General features: G+C 47.1%; 1 protein-coding gene across 3 annotated transcripts in view; it reads left to right on the forward strand.

Annotated features, from left to right (window-relative positions):
• Positions 1-19,684, forward strand: part of MDGA2 (MAM domain containing glycosylphosphatidylinositol anchor 2) — a 207,168-nt gene that overhangs the window by 90,725 nt on the left and 96,759 nt on the right. For all 3 annotated transcript variants that reach the window (XM_059850733.1, XM_059850734.1, XM_059850735.1), the window contains one exon: positions 4,858-4,990. In XM_059850733.1, the coding sequence (XP_059706716.1) occupies positions 4,858-4,990 (133 nt within the window). The remainder of the gene's footprint in view (positions 1-4,857; positions 4,991-19,684) is intronic.

Below are 19,684 nucleotides of genomic sequence, written 5' to 3' on the forward strand. Positions count from 1 at the left end.
GGATGGCCTCCAGATGATGATGTCCCACCCAAATGGTCCTGGGTGTTGTTAATAGATTTGCTGGTATAAAATATATTTAGATTTTTTGTGAAAATATGAATTATTAAATGATGAGGGAGTGATAGCTACAGGAGGCCTTTTAAAGTGATTTTTATTGGATCCTGCAAGCCCAAACTTCTGATTCCCATTTCCTCATCCTTCCCAATCCAACTCAGTGATTCCATGCTTAGCCTGAATTACAGCCTTAAAATCTCTTCATGCAGATTAAATTTTTGGAAAAATTTATTTATGGAAGAGGCACAGGCTGCCCATAATAGGGGTGGAGTCTCCATCCCTGGAAATGGAGATTTTTGTAAAAATATGAATTATTAAATGATGTGGGAGTGATAGCTACAGGAGGCCTTTTAAAGTGATTTTTATTGGATCCTGCAAGCCCAAACTTCTGATTCCCATTTCCTCATCCTTCCCGATCCAACTCAGTGATTCCATGCTCAGCCTGAATTACAGCGTTAGACATGTCTTCATGCAGATTAAATTTCAGGAAAATTTTCTTTATGGAAGAAATAGAGGCTGCCCAGAAGAGGGGTGGAGTCTCCATCCCTGGAAATGTTCAAAAACCGTGTGGATGTGGCACTTGAGGACATGGATTCATGGAGAACATGGTGGTGGTTGATGGTTGGAGTTAATGATCTTGGAGGGCTTTTCCGACCTTAAAAATTCCATGATTCCTGACTCCATGGGAGATCCCCATGTTGGTTTTTATACTCCTTTTTTTTCTTCCTCTTTTATCTTTAAATATAAGGTTTCATTTCACAATTCCCCCACTTAAAGATGAGGTGTCAAAAAAGGGAATAAAACCTTTTCCAAAGTGTTCCTGCTCCCATTCCCAGCCCCGAAGGAATCCTGGCTCTGTCAGATAAGCTGAGATTAATTTATCATGTGCACATTTGCACCTAGGCAGGATGAGAAAAGGTGGCAAATCCCATTGTCTGTGGCCAAAAGTGTGGGATGGCGTTTGAAGAAAAAAAAAAAGAAAAGAAAGTGGGAAAAAAGATGGGGAAAATTGGTTTGGAAAATCTCAAGGAATAACAAGGGAAGGCAGAGGTGAAAACTGCCTGGTAATTTGGTGTTCAGAGCAGAAAGCAACTGCGACTTTCATAAATAATTTTCAGTTAATGATTTGAGAGCACCTTCATTTGTGGCTTTTTATTGTACTTGACAGCTTTATATTGCTCCAACAGCTCCGTGTTTTCCGGAGAAATGTGGAGCCCGGAACCTTGCAGAGATGGGAATTAAATCACAGAGCCAAGTTCTTGGTGTCCTAAATGTAATGAGATTATTTTTAATTTAACACGAATGGACCCAGTTTAGCAAATCTGGGGCTTTGCTTGGACTCGAGTGTAAACTGGAGGTTTGAAATGTTTTAATTAAAAAGGGAAAGTGGGTTTTTAAATTTTATATTTCATTATGGAAATGCCGAGGATTGCCTCCCCTAAAATCTAAGGATTCATCTACTAAAATGTGTCACATGAAATTAGATTCTTTTTTTTTAGGCTATTAAGATCACCCTTCCTAAAATCTCGGCGTGGGTTTAATTAATGAATAAATCAGATTGTCCTGGTGATATTCCAATCTTATCCATAACCTTTCTCCAGTTATTGGAGGGCAGCTGGAATTAGCGTGGCCTGGATCCGTGCAGGCAAGATCTGCTCTGTGTTTATGAGAGGAAAAGATGTAATTAAAGGTTCAAGAGTCATCAACATCTTCTGCTTAATTAGTTCATTTCATGGTAGGGATGCAAATAGGGAGAGCTGATGGGAAGAGGGACAGAGGGGATTTGGCTTCAGAGGATCAAGGCTCAGGAATTTTGAGAGGGAATTTTTTCTTGTGGGCTCTGAAGATGGATTTTAATCTGGAAGTGAAATGGAATGGAAAGGGAAACAAAATTTCTTGGGTTTTTCACCCAAAAGAGAGACTGATTGTTATTTCCAATGGTTTTATTATTTTGATAATTACAAAATCCTGGATTGCTTTGTGTGGGAAGGGACCATAAAACTCATCCCATTCCAACCTAGGGACACCTCCCACTGTCCCAGGGTGTCCCAGTGTCCAACCTGGCCTTGGGCACTGCCAGGGATCCAGGGGCAGCCACAGCTGCTCTGGCAATTCCAGCCCAGCCAGGAATTCCCAATTCCCAATCTCCCACCCAGCCCTGCCCTCTGGCACTGGGAGCCATTCCCTGGCTCCTGTCCCTCCATCCCTTGTCCCCAGTCCCTCTCCAGCTCTCCTGGAGCCCCTCCAGGCCCTGCCAGGGGCTCTGAGCTCTGCCTGGACCCTTCTCCTCTCCAGGAGAACATTCCCAGCTCTTCCAGCCTGGCTCCAGAGGGGCTTCAGCCCTTGGAGTAGCTCCATGGATTCCTCTGGATCTCTCCAGCAGCTCCACATCCTGCTCTGTCCCCAGAGCTGGGGCAGCTCTGCAGGTGGGGTCTCACCTGAGGAGGGCAGAGGGGCAGAATCCCCCCCCTTTCCCTTTTAGCCCATACTCTTCCATGATCCCAAAATCCAGTCAGCAATTAAATCACTGGAGACACTTGGAAAACTGGGCCAATCCAAACTAATTCCTTAAATATGATCAGATTTTCCCACTCAATCAGGAAATATCAGCCACTTGTTCCAGCACCTGTGGGGACAGAAACAGAGCAAACCTGCCCATCCTCATCCACAAAAATGTTGGGAAAAGGAACTTCCCAAATCCCAAATCTGGATGGAGATTTTTTTCCCTGAGAGTTCTTATCCTCCTCGTCGCTCATTGGAATTGCTCAGCTTGAGCACGAGATTAAATTTGCTGTATTTACGATAATTATGCAATTAGATATAATTAGACTAATTATCCCAACCAATGAGGAAAATATGTGCATTTTTTTATAAATCTCTGCGAGCTGGGGACAGGATCCAGAATTTCATTGGGAGTTCAGCCCAAGTTCAACCTGGAGCTAAGGAGGGAATTCTGGGATGAAGCTGCCCTGAGCTTCCAGAACTCAATGCCTTTGGCAGCCTGGATCAGGCCATTGCCTGTTCCAGAAAAACCTCCTAAAGCAGGAATTGGATCCTTAGGAGCAGCCTTTCCAAGGCTTAATTTTAATCCCATCACTTCCATGGGTTTGGTTGTCCATAGAAGCCATTTAAATCCCAATATTCCCAAAATCTCTCCACAACTTTAAGGACTGTTTCTTTTCTTTCCTGCTCTGCTGTATTTTTTTTTTTGATGGATTTATTTTTTTCCCAGCTCTGTACATTCATTTTTTTCTTGAGGGCCCTGAAGGTGGATTTTAATCTGGAAGTGAAATGGAATGGAAAGGGAAACAAAACTTCTTGGGTTTTTTACCCCCAAAAGAGTTTTTAATATGATGCTTTTATTATTCTCATATTTCCTTATTTTTCCTAGACATTCCTGGGCAGTTTACCTACATCCATGTCTTCCTAAAGGCTGCGCTTTCCCAGGCCCTTCCCAATTCCAGAGAAACCTCCTAAAGCAGGAATTTGATCCTTAGGAGCAGCTTTTCTAAGGCTTAGCCTTGCATTGGGCTTCATTTTAATCCCTTCATTTCCATGGGATTGATTGTACATAGAAACCATTTAAATCCCAATATTCCCAAAGTCTTCAAGATTTCAAGGACTGTTTCTTTTCTTCCTGCTCAGCTCATTTTTTATATGGATTTATTTTTTTCCCAGTTCTGTACATTCATTTTCTAAAATTTCTTTATTTTTCCTAGACATTCCCAGGCAGTTTATCCACTGATATTGTTAAAAATAATTCCATGTCTTCCTAAGGCTGTGCCAATATTAAAGTTGTTTGGATTTATTGGGACACCAGATAATGAACATTTCCCACGTTTTTCTTTTGGAACTTTGCAGGGGGAATCTCATATTTCCCATGTCCCTATTTTCTGCTTTCTATTTTTGAAGGAATTTGACATTCCATTTCCTGTTCAGCTCCCTGCTCCATCCCTGCTCCCTGGCTAAGAAGAGAATCCATCAGCTCCCCATTTTTAAAGGAAAACAGGAGGAATTTTGTACCTTGGGATTTTTTTCTTCATGGAAATTGTACCTTATAATAAATTACCCTGAAAAATTTGCGACTTGAGATTCAAGTCCATCAAACCAATTTCCCTCTGACTTTCCAGTGTTGATATTCCCTGAATCCTTTGCAAATCCTTTGGGGGAAGATCTCGAGACCTTTAGGTAGAATCCCTGGAAAAGCTGTTTCCATGTTGTGGAATTTCTTGTGATGTTACTCCTTTTTTCAGGGTCATCCCTCCTGGATCAGTCGGGTTGTGTCTTGTGTGTGGTGTTTTCAGGGTCTTTCGTGGCAGGGAGGCGATGATGAATCTGACTCCATGTTCTTAGAAGGTTAATTAATAATTTTATGGTATTATATTATATTAAAGAATGCTATACTAAAGAAGAGAGAAAGGGTTCAGACAGAAGGCTAAAAGATAATAATGAAAAACCCGTGACCTCTTCCAGAGTCCCGACACAGCTGGACTGGGATTGGTCATCAAGTCAAAACAATTCACATGTTGGATAAACCATCTCCAGACCACATTCCAAAGCAGCAAAACAGGGAGAAGCAAATGAGACGATATTTTTTCCTTTTTCTCTGAGGCTCCTCAGCTTCCCAGGAAAAGAAATCCTGGCGAAGGGATGTTTCAGAAAACATGACAGTGACACTTGTGGATTTAACATCAGGGGTTGATGCCAAGAGACGCACTTGGGAATGCTGGAGGAGGATGGAAATCCCAGATCTGTATCCATTTTTCCTCTGCCCCTTCCTAAAGTTCCCTCTTCCTTTTCCAGGGAGAAACCAAGATCCTGAAGCTGAAGAATCTGCGACCTCAGGACTACGCCAACTACAGCTGCATCGCCTCGGTGCGGAATGTCTGCAGCATCCCGGATAAAATGGTGTCCTTCCGCCTCTCCAACAAAACTGGTGAGCTCCAGCAGCACCCCCTGGCCTGGCTGCACTCAGCTCTGGAATTTGGGGCTCTTTCAGGGAATCCTGGAATGGTTTGGGTGGGAAGAACCTTGAAGTCCATCTCATTCCCACCCCTGACATGAGCGGGAACAGCCTCCATTATCCCAGGGTGATCCAAGCCCCAGTGTCCAGCCTGGCCTTGGGCACTGCCAGGGATCCAGGGGCAGCCCCAGCTGTTCTGGGAATTCCAGCCCAGCCCCTCACCTCCCTCCCAGCCAGGAATTCCTTTCTAATATCCCATCTAAATCTACCCTCTTCCAGTTTAAAGCCATTCCCCCTTGTCCTGGTCATTCCAGCCAGGAATTCCTTCCCAACATCCCACCCAATTCTCCCTTTTTCTACCTAAAAGCCATTCTCTGGCTCCTGTCCCTCCATCCCTTGTCCCCAGTCCCTCTCCAGCTCTCCTGGAGCCCCTCCAGGCCCTGCCAGGGGCTCTGAGCCCTCCCTGGAGCCTTCTCCTCTCCAGGGGAACATTCCCAGCTCTCCCAGCCTGGCTCCAGAGCAGAGGGGCTCCATGGAGCAGCTCCATTACCTCTGGAATCCCTCCAATAATTCCTTGTCTTCCCTGTGCTGTTGCAACTTTAGAATTTTTATTCCACAAAATATTTCATGGGAAAACCCCGACCTTTCTCTACTCTGGCATTGATTTCAGGGATGGATTTGACCTTTTCTTACATCGACCCAAACATCAATTTCTTCATTGATTCCAACCAAAATGTTTCCTTTCGGATTTAATTGTTCCAAATGGAAATATCCAAGGGGTTGTGCTGAAATCCTTTTGTGGGAAGGTCTCTAAGCCTTTAGGTAGAATCCATGGAAATTTGTTTCTATTTTGTGGAATTTGTTGTGAATCTGTTTTGGTTTTGGGGTTCGTCCCTTATGGATCAGTCACTTGTGTCTCTCCCTCTCCTTGTGGCTGGAACACCAGGGGTCGATCCCAAGAAATGCACTTGGGAATGCTGGGGGAGGATGGAAATCCCAGATTTTACCTCTCCTAAAGGCTCCAAGATCAGCACAGGATGTGTCTCAAATTTTTTCTGAACCTTGCACCAAAGTGCCAAACTGAGCTTGGATTTCTGTCTAATCAGGAATTTCAGCTTTGGAAAACATTCCACAGGAAGTGTTGGAACGTTTGGAGACTTCAGGTTAGATTAGGGTGGGGTAGCCTTAATAATTTTTGTCTGAGGCCCTGAAATCAGGGAGAAAATGGACACAAAATTAAAATGCTGAGTATGGCTGGGATCAACGAGGAATTTTATTTGCTCTTCCGTATTTCCCATCATTCCCCTCCTCAGGGTTTTATTCCAAGGAGTTGCCTCCAGCTTTTTTGCAATTGCTGATTGGACAGCAGACCTGTGGTTTCTCACTGCTGTCCACAACCCTTGAAAGCAGCTCCACCAGGAATTATGGTCTGCTCAGAAGGTATCCAAGAAAATGACTTGGAAGGCTTTAATTTACACTCCCATAAATTTTTCCAGGAAAAAAAAAATCCTGAAGTGAGGTTTGTCCCTCATGAGCAGCTCTGGTTTCCTGGCAGGAGAAGCCTTTCCATGGGAGGTGGGGTTGGGAGTTGGGAACAACCCCTGACCCTCATCCACCTTCATCCATGGCAAGAGTGTGTGGGAATTGGTCCTGCTCCCATTTTTCCTTGGAATAACTTTGCTATGGAGCCAGAACAGTCTCAGTTCGTGTTGAGCCTCATCTTCAAAAAAATTGATGTTCCTGCACTTGGGGAATATCAAACTCTCACTGCCTGAGCCCAGGAGGGGTGGTCCTGGAGCAGTTTCGCCAAAAGAAGGAATTATTCCCACCTCACACATGCCATGGGGAGGAAATTGTCTTTTCTAGAGTAATTTCCCAAATATACAAGCCTGGAAAATAAGGATTCCCTCTTTTCCATGAGGAATTTGATCACAAGCATCAAGGGCGGGATTAGGTGGGGGTGACTCTAAACCAAAACTTTGCTTATTTATTAAAACTTCACCCCACAGAAGTTCTTCAGTTGAACTTCACCTGGCGTAACTCGGGAGAAATTAGAGAAATTGTAAATCCACAGGAATCCAGGATAAATCCAAAGTAATGAAAATCAGAGCCTGAAGTTGAAGCTGTTTCAGTCCTGTGCTGTCCACAGGATTTGATTGGAAGCTGGAGGGATGGGATGGAGAGCCAGGAATATCTGAGAGGTGCAAAGATGTCCCAGATTTATTGTCACTGCTGTGGTTCTGAGTGTGTTCAATTCCACTGCACTTGGTGGGACCAGAATGGGGGGATTTGGCTGTTCTGCATTTGATGGAATCATGGAATGGTTTGGATTGGATCTTAAATCCCACCCAGTGCCACCCCTGCCATGGCAGGGACACCTCCCACTGTCCCAGGGTGTCCCAGTGTCCAGCCTGGCCTTGGGCACTGCCAGGGATCCAGGGGCAGCCACAGCTGCTCTGGCAATTCCAGCCCAGCCAGGAATTCCCAGTTCCCAATCTCCCATCCATCCCTGCCCTCTGGCACTGGGAGCCATTCCCTGGCTCCTGTCCCTCCATCCCTTGTCCCCAGTCCCTCTCCAGCTCTCCTGGAGCCCCTCCAGGCCCTGCCAGGGGCTCTGAGCTCTGCCTGGAGCCTTCTCCTCTCCAGGGGAACATTCCAAGCTCTCCCAGCCTGGATCCAAAGGGGCTCCAGCCCTTGGAGCAGCTCCGTGGCCTCCTCTGGATGACTCCAGGAAATCCACAACTTTCTTGTGCTGAGAATTCCAGAGCTGGAATTTCCCATGTGGAGTCTCCCAAGGACAGCACAGAGGGGCACAATCCCCTCTCTCCAGCTGTTCCATGAGACCCTGGATCCTCAGCCCCCTCCTCCAATGCTGTGACCTCACTTTGCAGGCAAAAATATTTCTTTTTCCCAGCACAGATCAGTTTAAAACACAAAACCAGCCCCAAAACCCAAAGTGGCTGCTGGAAATGGAGCAGCTGAGGCCACCCCAGAGGTGTCACCGTGCACAGGCCAAAGCCCAAGGTGACAATTAAAGACAATAATTCGAAGCAGAAGGTAGAGGGGCTTGTTGAGACTGATTTTGTGTCTGAAGGCAGCAATTAATTTAAAAATTTCTTATCTCAATAGATAAGAAATTTGAAGGGAAGCAGCCCCACAGCAGTGGTGGGATGGGATGGGGTTTAAGGCCCCGTCCATCCCAAACCATTCCATGATTTTGGGATTCTCTCTGCCTTCACCTGCACCGTGTTTTGCAGGTTGAGCAGCAACAAATCCCTCCTCGTGTAGAAATCCCTGGATCTGCTGTTCCAAGCCCAGCTCAGCTGAGTGTCAAAGAGGAATCACTGACAGCTGATGGTGTCACCAGTTTTCATGGGAGGCACTATAAAAAGGGAATTTTAGCCCCAGCTCCTGCTGAATGGCACATGGAACACTCCGAGCTAAGAATAACCTGAATGGAGCTTTTCAAGAGCCTTCATTGTTTCAAAATGCCAGAGAAAAAGCAGGATATTTACCCAGAAAACCACGGGAATTCTGGGCTCCTCAGAATAGCTCCTGTGATATGATTGAGGAAAAGCAAATCAGGCTTTTATCTCGCTCCACAAAGCAGCTTGGGTGGCACTGATTCATTTGGAAATGATATTACTTTGTCTATGAGCAGCCAGTTTAGTGCAGGTGATCATTAATCCATAAATTAAGGCTGAGTTTTGGCAGCTTCCAGGAGAAAATAAACCAGCCCAGGAACTTTTCCCGAGCAAGATGAGTCTTTCAATCCGTGATTTTTCAGCTGCCTGCCACAGCTCATTGAAATCACAGCTGAAGCTGCTGCTCTGTCTGGGGCATGTGGTGGGAGACAAATTAAAAAAGGCTTAATTCACTTTTAATCCCTCGATTAGGCTGAAGCCTGTCATGATAAACTTGCTTTGTTTCCCGTCAGTCAGACAATGCACTGCAAAGGGAATTATGGAAGGTGGAAAAAATATTTCTCTTCACATTTCCTGGCGTTCCTGGGGGGAAGTGAGTGGGATCTGCATGAAAGGGGCTGGAAATCCTCAGGGTGCTCCGAGCTGAGCACTGCAGGTGGATGATTTTATGGAATCCCAGAATGGTTTGGGATGGAAGGAGCTTAAGTCTCATCCAGTTCCATGGGCAGGGACACCTTCCACTATCCCAGGCTGCTCCAAACCCTGTCCAACCTGACCTTGGGCACTTCCAGGGATCCAGGGCCAGCCACAGCTTTTCCAGGACAATTCTTTAGCAAAAAAAGAATAATAGGAAATAAAGCTGGAAAGAATCCCAAGGGATTTCCCAGGCCAGTTCTTTATTAGGTCTAAACCTTGCCCTACCAATCCTGTTATCCTGGCTGGTTTTGGCTCCCTGCAGGGCTGAGGGAATCTGGTCCTGGCATGGAATGAGGAATTGTCCTCTTTCCCTCTGCAGCTAGAATGTGGGTGTCTGTCTCAGGAGAGGCTGAGGGAGCTGGGAAGGGGCTGGAGAATTCCTGAGGGAGCTGGGAAGGGCTGGAGAATTCCTGAGGAGCTGGGAAGGGGCTGGAGAATTCCTGAGGAGCTGGGAAGGGCTGGAGAATTCCTGAGGAGCTGGGAAGGGGCTCAGCCTGGAGCAAAGGAGGCTCAGGGGGCCCTTGTGGCTCTGCACAGCTCCTGCCAGGAGGGGACAGCCGGGGAGGGGGGGTTGGGTTCTCATTTTCCATGTAAAAACCTCCAGGATCAGAGGAAATGACCTCAAGTGTCACCCCGGGAGGCTCAGGCTGGATATTGGGAAGATTCTCTCATGGAAAGGGTTCCCCAGCCCTGGCACAACTGCCCAGGGAGGTTTGGAGTCCCCATTCCTGGAAGGCTTTAAATCCCTGTGGATGTGGCACTTGGGGACACAGTCAGTGGTGGCCTTGGCAGGGCTGGGAATGGTTGGACTCGATGTTTTAGAGGAGTTTTCCAACCCTAACAATTCCATGACTGTATTAAGAACATTTCCTTTATTCCCTGGGGTTCACATCATCCCAGTGCCCCCAGATGCTGCTGATCTCCTTGGAGAAGCTCAGCCCTGTGGGAATGCAGAGCTCTCCACATTCCCAGCCCCACAAACAGTGGGTCCAAGCAGAGCTGCTTCCCTGCATTCCCAACAAATTCCCTTTTCTTACATCCCTGGAACCCAGCTCCCTTTTCCCGAGCACATTGCTGATGTTTGTTCCTGTGTCCTCCAGAAGCCTGAGGGTCCCTCCTCGGCAGCTCCTCATTAGCCAGCAATCCCTAATCCACTAATTAGGATTGCTATTGCAGCAGGGCTGGGCTGAGGTGTCTGGAGCTGTTCAGGCAGAGCTGAACTCGGGGAGTTGAGGCACAACTCATCCCATCTATTTTTGGAAAGCAGGAATTGTGCTCTAGGGGCTCTTAGATCCACGACCTTGGCTTGCAGGCCTGAGTTTGGTGTGGCTGGGATGGATTTAATCCTGCATGGATTTAATCCTGTGTGGATTTGAATTCAGCAGGGAAGGGGCAATGCCACCATGGGTTTAAACTGCCAAGGGGAGGATCCTGCTTTCCTCAGCACCTCTGGATCAAATCCCCACTGTTGGGAAGGATGAAGGTTTGACAGGAAAGTCTCACAGCTATGTGTGCTTGGCAGAAAGATTTTTGAATGTAGAATCTGAAGAAGGAATAGAGATGGAAGCAAGTTTGGATCCAGAAGAAAAGAATTGCTGAGCCAGCCTGACTGGCTGACCAAGGAGCAAAGGGTGAGTTAGTTAGAAGGGGTTTTATGGCCCAGAGCAGAGGATAAACCCACCCCAAACAAGAAGGTGTTTTTACCCAGCACAAAGAGAGCACAGGCAAACAAGGCAGCAAATGTGGCAAGGAGAAAAAAGGGCTCAGAATTTCCCACTGCAAGAAAAGTGCAAACCAACTTCTGGCTGGAGCTGCAATGAACTGACTGTGAGAGACTGGAGAGCAGTGCCATGGATGTGGGAATTAGAGTAGTTATGGGGGGCTGCAGGTAACAGTTAAGGCAGAGATTGGTTCTGCTGTGTGGAGATGCTCAGCAAAGCAAAGGAAATAATGCACTGTAACCTAAACTCAGGGTCTGCAGGCCTGCCTGCAGCTGGAGCTGAGAGCTGTGGGCACAGCTCTGTCACCCACGGCCCTGGGCTGCTGGGACACCTTGGATGGAATAAAATGCATTGGGAAGAGCCCCTGGAGTCCCCCATCCCTCATTCAGGCTCTTACACCCCACGGAATGCATCCCTCCAGTGTGGGAGCCTTTGTAGCCTGTCCCGAGCAGAAGCGGCGAGGAAGCGCCTTGAAAAGCCGAGATCCGCGTCCCTTCCTCCCGCTGGAATCCTCAATGCCACTGCTGTGCCTGAACGGCAGCACAGCCCACCCACGAGACAGCAAAGGGCTGGGAAAGGGAGAGGAAAAGCACCCAGGAAAAAAGGTGTCAGAACCCAGGATATCCCTCTGGCTGTCCTGGAGGGCTCCAGCCCCTGGCAGGGGGTCAGAGACCCTGGCACAGAGCCCAAGACCCCTTTGATCTTCACCCATGGAGCAAATGACCAACCTTATATGAGGATCTGCAAGCCATGAAAGTTTGAATAGAATGATAGGTAGTTTGTCACGGGGTGAGAATGTAGAATTTTTGGGGGTTTAGAATGGGAGTTCAGGAGGCAAGATGGAGGAATTTGGGCGTGCCCTGTCCTTCTTTTTCCTTCTTCTTCCTGGCCTCCATCTTCTGGGTGATGGTGGCACTTTTGGATTGGGTTAAGGTAGAAGCTCACTGTCTAACACAGGGGATAGGGATTGGGGAGTTATGGTAAATAAAATACAGGGAGTTTTTGGTAGAAAAAGCTAACACCACTCTGAGGGCAGCCAGTGTGCCATGGACTGAGCTGCTGGACAGACCTCAGCAGTCAGGGAAAGGATGTGATGGATAAGAAATAACAAACAACCTTGAGAACGAGAACAGAAGAATCCTGACTCCTTCTTCACCAGCAGGACTGGGAAAAGAGGCCTGTGCACATCTCAGGGTCACTGTGAGCAGCTGAAACCCCGAGGAAAAGGAGCATAAAGGTGTGGGTCAGCAGAGCTGCAGCCCCCCAGCTGGAACAGCAGAGGGATTCTGGAAAAGTTCTAGAGGAGGGGGGAAAAGGGAAATTCCGCTGAGGAATGGGATAGGGATACCTGGATTAGCTTGTGTGGCTATATGGCAATATATAAACACTGAGCTCAGCTGAAAAACCTTCATAAATGTGATTTATAGGTATGTTTGTTTGTAGTTTTTGATTTTAGAGAGAGGTCCTTCCCCCAGAGGGTGCTGGCACTGCCCAGGCTCCCCAGGGAATGGGCACAGCCCAAGGCTGCCAGAGCTCCAGGAGGGTTTGGGCAGCTCTGCCAGGGATGGACAGGGTGGGAATGCTGGGGGTCTCTGGACAGGGACAGGGGGTGGGCTCTGTGATCCTCGTGGATCTTTCCCACTCAGGATATTCCAGTTTACAATTGTCTGATAATTCCATTCTTTATTTCTATCCTGTAACTCCCCACTCTGCTCCCTGAACCTCAGAATTTTCCATTTTTGACAGGGTGTGCAGACAAAATGATCTTGCTCTTGCCTCAACTTTAAGCCTCTTTATTTCAGAGACAGGCTCAGAGCAGACTGAAAAATAGGATTTTTTTTTTTCTTTTTAATCCCTGACAGGAGGAGCAGTGACTGCTCAGGGACCCCAGGGGGAGGTTCAGGGTCACAGACAAGGGTGGCTCTGGCCATCAAGGGACACCTGCCCTGGGTGAGGGTAGCCACCCCTTTTATCCCAGAACAGATCCTGGTATTTTACCAGCTGGAAATTTCTCCTGTGCGCCAGGGAAAGCCCTAAATCCTGCCTGTGACATGAGGGGTTGGAATTAGATCATCTCTGAGGTCTCTCCCGACCCAAATCATTCCATGAGGAACCATTCCATGATGATCCCAAAGCACTTGCAATGCTTAGAGCTGCTCTGGGAATATTTTACCTCAGTAAGTCCATGTATCAAGTGAAAAAAAGGACACAAACCTAAAAGATCTGGGATTTTAGAGACTTTATTTCTTCTTGACCTGGAAGTGCTGGGAATTTAAAGGCAGTGAAAAGGAAATAGGAGAAAAGAGAGACTAAGTAAAAAAAAAATTATGAGATGTAAGATAAATAGGTTTTATTTGCCTAAACACAGATTTTTAGAACTAGAGCTGTTCTAGAACTCTAGAACTGTTTAGCTGAAGAATTTTTTCTTCTTTTCACATGGTGTGCAACTTCCACTGAGATCTCTCTGTAGCAGCAGAGGATAAACCTAGAAAAGTATAAAAGAGATTTTTATCACTTCTTCAGTTTTAGGATTTTTTTTTCCTTTTTTTTTTCCCTGGATTTGTATTTTTTAGAGGTAATTTGAGCTTTTTGAAGGGCTGATGATGAAAAGAAAGGACCTGCCCTATTGCAGGGTGGGCAATAAAAAGTTGATTTTTGCCCTGTAAAATAACAGTAAAAAAAACCAAACTGATGATGGGGAATAGAGCTGAAGGAGGGAAGATTTAGGCTGGATTTATGGAGGGAATTCCTGGCTGGGAGGGTGAGGAGGGTCTGGGATGGAATTGCCAGAGCAGCTGTGGCTGCCCCTGGACCCCTGGCAGTGCCCAAGGCCAGGTTGGACACTGGGACACCCTGGGACAGTGGGAGGTGTCCCTGCCATGGCAGGGGTGGAACAAGATGAGTTTTAAGCTCCTTCCCAATCCCATTCTGTGTTTTTCTGATTCTAACTCAAAGTCTGGGAATTCCAGCCCACTCTTGTTCGGACTTTCTGGAGTGAATAGTTACAGGAATGCTGCTCCCAGCCTGGCAGGGAGCTCAAACCCTTCCTCTGAGCACTGCGTGTCTCGTTAGGAATATTGGCTTTGTGCTCCTGCAAGAAATGCTGGCTGTAAATGAAATGGATGCACACACAGCAATGGATATAAAAATATAATTCAATTATGTTCTATTACTTCGGTTCTGCCTTTCAAATAATGCCCCAAACTGGAGGAAATAATGTCCTTTCATTTCCATTCATCACAGCTGAGAGCCTTGTCAAGGACATGACTCGCTGCCTGTACTTTGATATTGCTATTAAATTATTGGGTTTCTTCTGCATTTCCAGTAATCCCTAAAGCCAATTGTGACATTTCCTCAATTCCATACATCCAGCCTAAATACCTCTATTTGTCTCACTGTAATTATGACACGTTGGCAGTGGATTTTTTCGGGCTGCTCCGAGAATGACAGATGGATTTTCCTCCCCGTGTGATTCCAGCCTCAGCTCCCCATCCCAGGCAACAGCAGAGACTCCATCCCTTCAAATTCCCTCAACATCTTCATCTGATCCTTGAATCAATCCCAAAATGGTTTGGGTGGGTTGGAACCTTCAGGATTATCCCATTCCACTCCCTGCAGGGCAGGGAAACCTTCCACTCTCCCAGGTTGCTCCAAACCTCATCCAGCCTGGAACATTCCAAAGATGGAGAAACCACGGCTTCTCTGGTCCAAAGTGCTTGGCCTTAATTAGCCTGGTCTAATTAAGAGTGTTAACAATGACTAAATGAGAGTTTGCTTGGTGCTCAGTCTGAGAAAGCCTTGCCCCAGACATTTATCAAGCCCAGGGTGTGTTTCCTGCTGGTTTGGGATTATCCCATTCCACTCCCTGCAGGGCAAGGACACCTTGCTAACTGGATCAGGCTGCTCCAAACCCCATTGAAACTGGAACATTCCAAGGATGGAGCAGCCACAGCTTCTCTGGTCCAAGTGCTTGGCAGCCTGGTCTAATTAAGAGTCTTAACGATGACTTAAGGAGTGCTTGGTTTGTGCTCAGTCTGAGAAAGCCTTGCCCCAGACATTTATCAAGCCCAGGGTGTGTTTTCTGCTGGTTTGGGATTATCCCATTCCACTCCCTGCAGGGCAGGGACACCTTGCTAACTGGATCAGGCTGCTCCAAACCCCATTGAAACTGGAACATTCCAAGGATGGAGCAGCCACAGCTTCTCTGGTCCAAGTGCTTGGCAGCCTGGTCTAATTAAGAGTCTTAACGATGACTTAAGGAGTGCTTGGTTTGTGCTCAGTCTGAGAAAGCCTTGCCCCAGACATTTATCAAGCCCAGGGTGTGTTTCCTGCTGGTTTGGGATTATCCCATTCCACTCCCTGCAGGGCAGGGACACCTTGCTAACTGGATCAAGCTGCTCCAAACCCCATCCAGCCTGGAACATTCCAAGGATGGAGCAGCCACAGCTTCTCTGGTCCAAGTGCTTGGCAGCCTGGTCTAATTAAGCATGTTAACGGTGACTTAAGGAGTGCTTGGTTTGTGCTCAGTCTGAGAAAGCCTTGCCCCTGTCATTTATCAAGCCCAGGGTGTGTTTCCTGCTGCTTTAGCACCTTGTGAGGACTGGACTATGTTGGAGCCATTAATTATTAATTTCCTAATCAATCTCCATCCATCTGCCAGCGGTGCCTGGCTTGCCTTTAACACAAGGCCACAGAAATGGATGTAATTCCCATTTAAATTCCTGGTAGTGCCTGGAGCAGCAGGGCTAGGCGTTGTGATCCACTATAATTCCAAGAGCACTTTGTCACCGGCGCCGTTGGCTCCCCAGGCAGCTCTGAAATCCCGGGATGTGATGCTGGGGAAGATGAAACAGGAAAGCCTGATCAATATGATTGCCTGACAAAAGAATTTGAGAATATGGAAACTGTAAGTGAGATGGAAATGAAAGCAAGCTCTGAGATCCCTCAGTTACTGAACACCTGGAAAACAATGGCACGGCCAGCTGAAGGGAATCCCCTTTGGATGGAACAACACCCTCTGCCTGCAGACAGCTCCAAGGGGCAGAGCAGACCCTGCTGGCTTGGCAGAAGGGCCCAAAGAGGAGTTTTTAGGGTTTAAAATGGAACACAGGATGGGAATATATTGATTCTTATAGGCTGTGTGTAAATGCTGTAGGATTTGTGTCTTGGACTAGATTGGTGAGTGAGAATTAGAATATTCAACATAGAAGAACATTTATGGTATTGGAACGGGAACCTCGGTCTCTTTTTATTCTTCCTCGCTCTCTCACCCTCTTTACCACGCTCTTCTCTCTCTCTTTACCCCTCTCTCCCTCTCTGGGCCCTGCTCTGAGCTGTGCCTGGCAGCTCCCAGCAGGGCCCTGCACCCAGGCCCTTTGCAATGAACCCCAAGTTCCAGACCTGGCTGCAGAGATCTCTGCTCTCCGTCCGTCGCTCCTTCACTGCGGCAGCGCCGCTCCCGCACGGAAGCTCTGAATGGGAGCCCCTTTCCCAAGGCTGCAGCTGTGGCCTGAATGGGAGCGGGGCGGATTCCCTCGCATCAGTAGGGCCTTGTTCTGCCAGGGGAGGAGCTCCCAGGGGCTCTGCCGCTCTCTTTGTCCCCTGCCAAGCCAAGCCTGACTCCGCAATGTGGGATTGGCTCTGGGAAACCCCGACTTCCAAAGGGCAGGGGGGACGCGGAGCCCTCAGGACAGGGAGGCCTTCTCATGGTGTGCAAACGGGATGTTTGGAAAGCAGGCTCCAGGAAAGTTTTGGGAGTATTTCCCAGAGCTTGCTATTGTTCGGTGATGATTTTTATTATTCCTGACGGAGTCCAAGGGAGGTTTTGACTGGGAATGTTGGCTGGCTGAGGCTCTTCTGGGTTGGAGGTTGTGGCTGGGAGAAGCTTTGCTGGCCAATGCTCCATAGCCCAGTGTTCCCCTCCTCAATCCTGGAAGTCATTTAGAACAGACCTCAGCTTGGGAAAAGGTTGTGAGAGAGATAACAGACCCATTTAGTCCTGACTCCTTCTGGCAGGGATGGTTTAGTTGCATTTGTAATTCGTGGAATTTATGGGATTTCATGCATGAACCTCTCCCATGTTCCCATGGCTGCCTCTGGATCCCTGGCAGTGCCCAAGGCCAGGTTGGACACTGGGGCTTGGAGCAGCCTGGGACAGGGGAAGGTGTCCCTGCCATGGCAGGGGTGGCACTGGGTGGGATATAAGGTCCTTCCAACCCAAACCATTCCAGGATTCCATGGTTCCCTGGCTATAAGTCACCATTCTTTCCTCCTTTAGCAAAGTAATATCAATGTAAAGGCTCATTCGTGGATATTGGGAATATTGAGAATATTCCCTGCGTAAGAGGGGTTTGACTCCTTATCTGTTCCACTGAGTCCTATTTGCTGAAAACCTCAACAACCTTCCTAAATTTCTAAATATTTTTCAGATTAAATCCAGTTTGCACGTCCATGGATGCAGAAATCCAGGGATTTCTGTTTGCTTTTTTGGGATTGGAGCTGAAAGTGAAACTTGTGTTGTAAATAAAGGGAAACTGCAGTATCCAAACCCTCATTTCCATGTACTTTCTGTCTGGAGTGCCAGGATAAAAGGGATGTGTCCCAGCCTTTTTATCCCATCCCACTTTGTTCCTGAAGGATGGCAAAGGGCTCCCTTTCATCTGCAGGATTATGGAAATGGCCCCACCAGCTTGGGTTGACGTTGGTGCTTTTATCTTTTGCTTCAAGTTTTGAAGGATTATCCGTGGTTCCCTTGTTCCCTGTCTCAAGATTTGATGGGAAGTGGGAGCAAAGAGCAGCTCCTTGCTGGAATTGTTCAGAAAAATGATGAAACTCAGGAGAGAGGAAGGGAGAGGGAAATAGGTGCCAGCTGTGTGTTGGTGATGACCCCACAGGTTCTGGTTGTACCTGGATTCCTGTTTTTGACACCTTCTTCCAAAAATAAACCTCCTTAAGCAGAAAACATGGCACAATTCCCAGTTTCCCAGCTGGAATTCCAAACCAGGGATCTATCAGCTGCTGGAGGCATCAGCTGACGGAAGAAGAGCTCAGAGGTTGCGAGCAAAGAGACCCTGGCACAGATGGCAGAGCTGACTGGTTTGGGGTCTGGATTTTTAGCCATGAGCCCAATTCCTTTGGTTTTAAATTACCTGAACCAGGAATTCATGCTGGGAAGAATTTGAGGAGCCCAAAAATGGGAGGAACTGGAAGAGAGGGCTTGGATTGTGAATCTCTGTTCTCCTAAGGAGTTTCCTTCTGGTGACCAAGGACTGGGCTGAGGGAGTGGCTGGAGCTGTGTCCAGGAGGGATAGGATGGACAGCAGGGAAAGGTTCCACTATTCCAGAGGGTGCTGGCACTGCTCAGGCTCCACAGGGAATGGACACACTCCCGAGGCTGCCAGAGCTCCAGGAGCCTTTGGACAGCACTTCCAGGGAGGCCCAAGGTGGGATTACTGGAGGGTCTGGGCAGGGACAGGGGCTGGATCAATGATCCCTGTGGGTCCCCCCCACTCAGGATATTCCATGAATATGATGTTCCCACTTCTCCCAGTGCCAGGACAGGTACAAAGGAAGCTCCTCCCTTTTTTTTTTTTTTTTGTTCCTGCTTCCAAATGCAGACAAAGCAAATTCCTCCTGGGTGATGCCCAAATGAAGCAAACTCTGATTTTATGGCTGATTCTTGTATTTGCCTCTAGTACTTGGTTTGTATTCCTTTAATATTGAAATAAGATTCCCATCTAAAGCAGAACACCTGGGAATATCTCCCTGTAATAACAAGGATGGGGATGTGATTTTGGAATGTAACATTTTTATTGCCTTTCCCTTTTTATTACCACATTTGCTGGCATTCTTGGCCCAGAATGTCAATCCTTCACCTTCATTCCTGGGTTTTTTTTTTGGAAATGCTGCTTTTCCTGGCCTAGCAATGGATATTTATACATTGGTTCATCATTTATGCAGCTTAAAGGATGCCTTGGAGCAAAGCCTGGATCCAGCAAGGGTAGATCCCTCTCCACAGGGGACACAGAATGTCACAGCTCAGAGTGGGATTTTATATTATTTATATTTATATTTATAATTTATAATTTATATTTATATTTTTATATTCTTCATATTTTATTTTTATCTATATTCTCCCATTAATTGCTGCCCTGTCCCTTATTATTGCCCCTTATAGCATTTGCTTATATTGCATTATTGCATTATTATATTATATATGCATTATTTGCATATATTGTTCCTTATGACATTTTCTCCTCTTCTATCACGTGGGAATATTTCATGGAAAAGGAGAGACAAGAAAAGAGAAATAAATTTAATCACTTCTCTCTGAGGTCAGCAGCATCTCCCCATCAACCTGTGCTGACTGCTCCCACTACACCTGGTCATAGGTGCAGCATTTATGGGAATTTTATGGGAATTATAGGAATTAGGTGTGAGCTGAAGGCTGTACATCCCAGAGAGGGAAAACACCTCTGTCCGGGACAGTTCAGTCTCTCCATGTACAAAGGGATGATGTCCCAAGGGAGATGCCTCTCTGCATTCCAGCTCCAGGGATTCATCCCAGCTGGCAGCCAAGTTCTCAGGAGTTCACTGGGAAGAAGGTAGATGAGGAGGGATGGATGAGTGGCAGGGTCTGACTTGAGGAGAACAGGCTTCCCATGCCAAACAAGTTCTTGACTAATTCCTTTTTCCAAGGTTTCCAAACCAGTGTGCTGGCACCTGTCCCACACACAGGCATGTTCCATCCCAAATGTGGCTGCAGGGCTGTCCATCCATCCGTCCATCCGTCCATCCATCCATCCATCCATCCATCCATCCATCCA

The sequence above is a fragment of the Haemorhous mexicanus genome, chromosome 6 (genome assembly GCF_027477595.1).
Source record: "Haemorhous mexicanus isolate bHaeMex1 chromosome 6, bHaeMex1.pri, whole genome shotgun sequence".
Lineage (NCBI taxonomy): Eukaryota > Metazoa > Chordata > Aves > Passeriformes > Fringillidae > Haemorhous > Haemorhous mexicanus.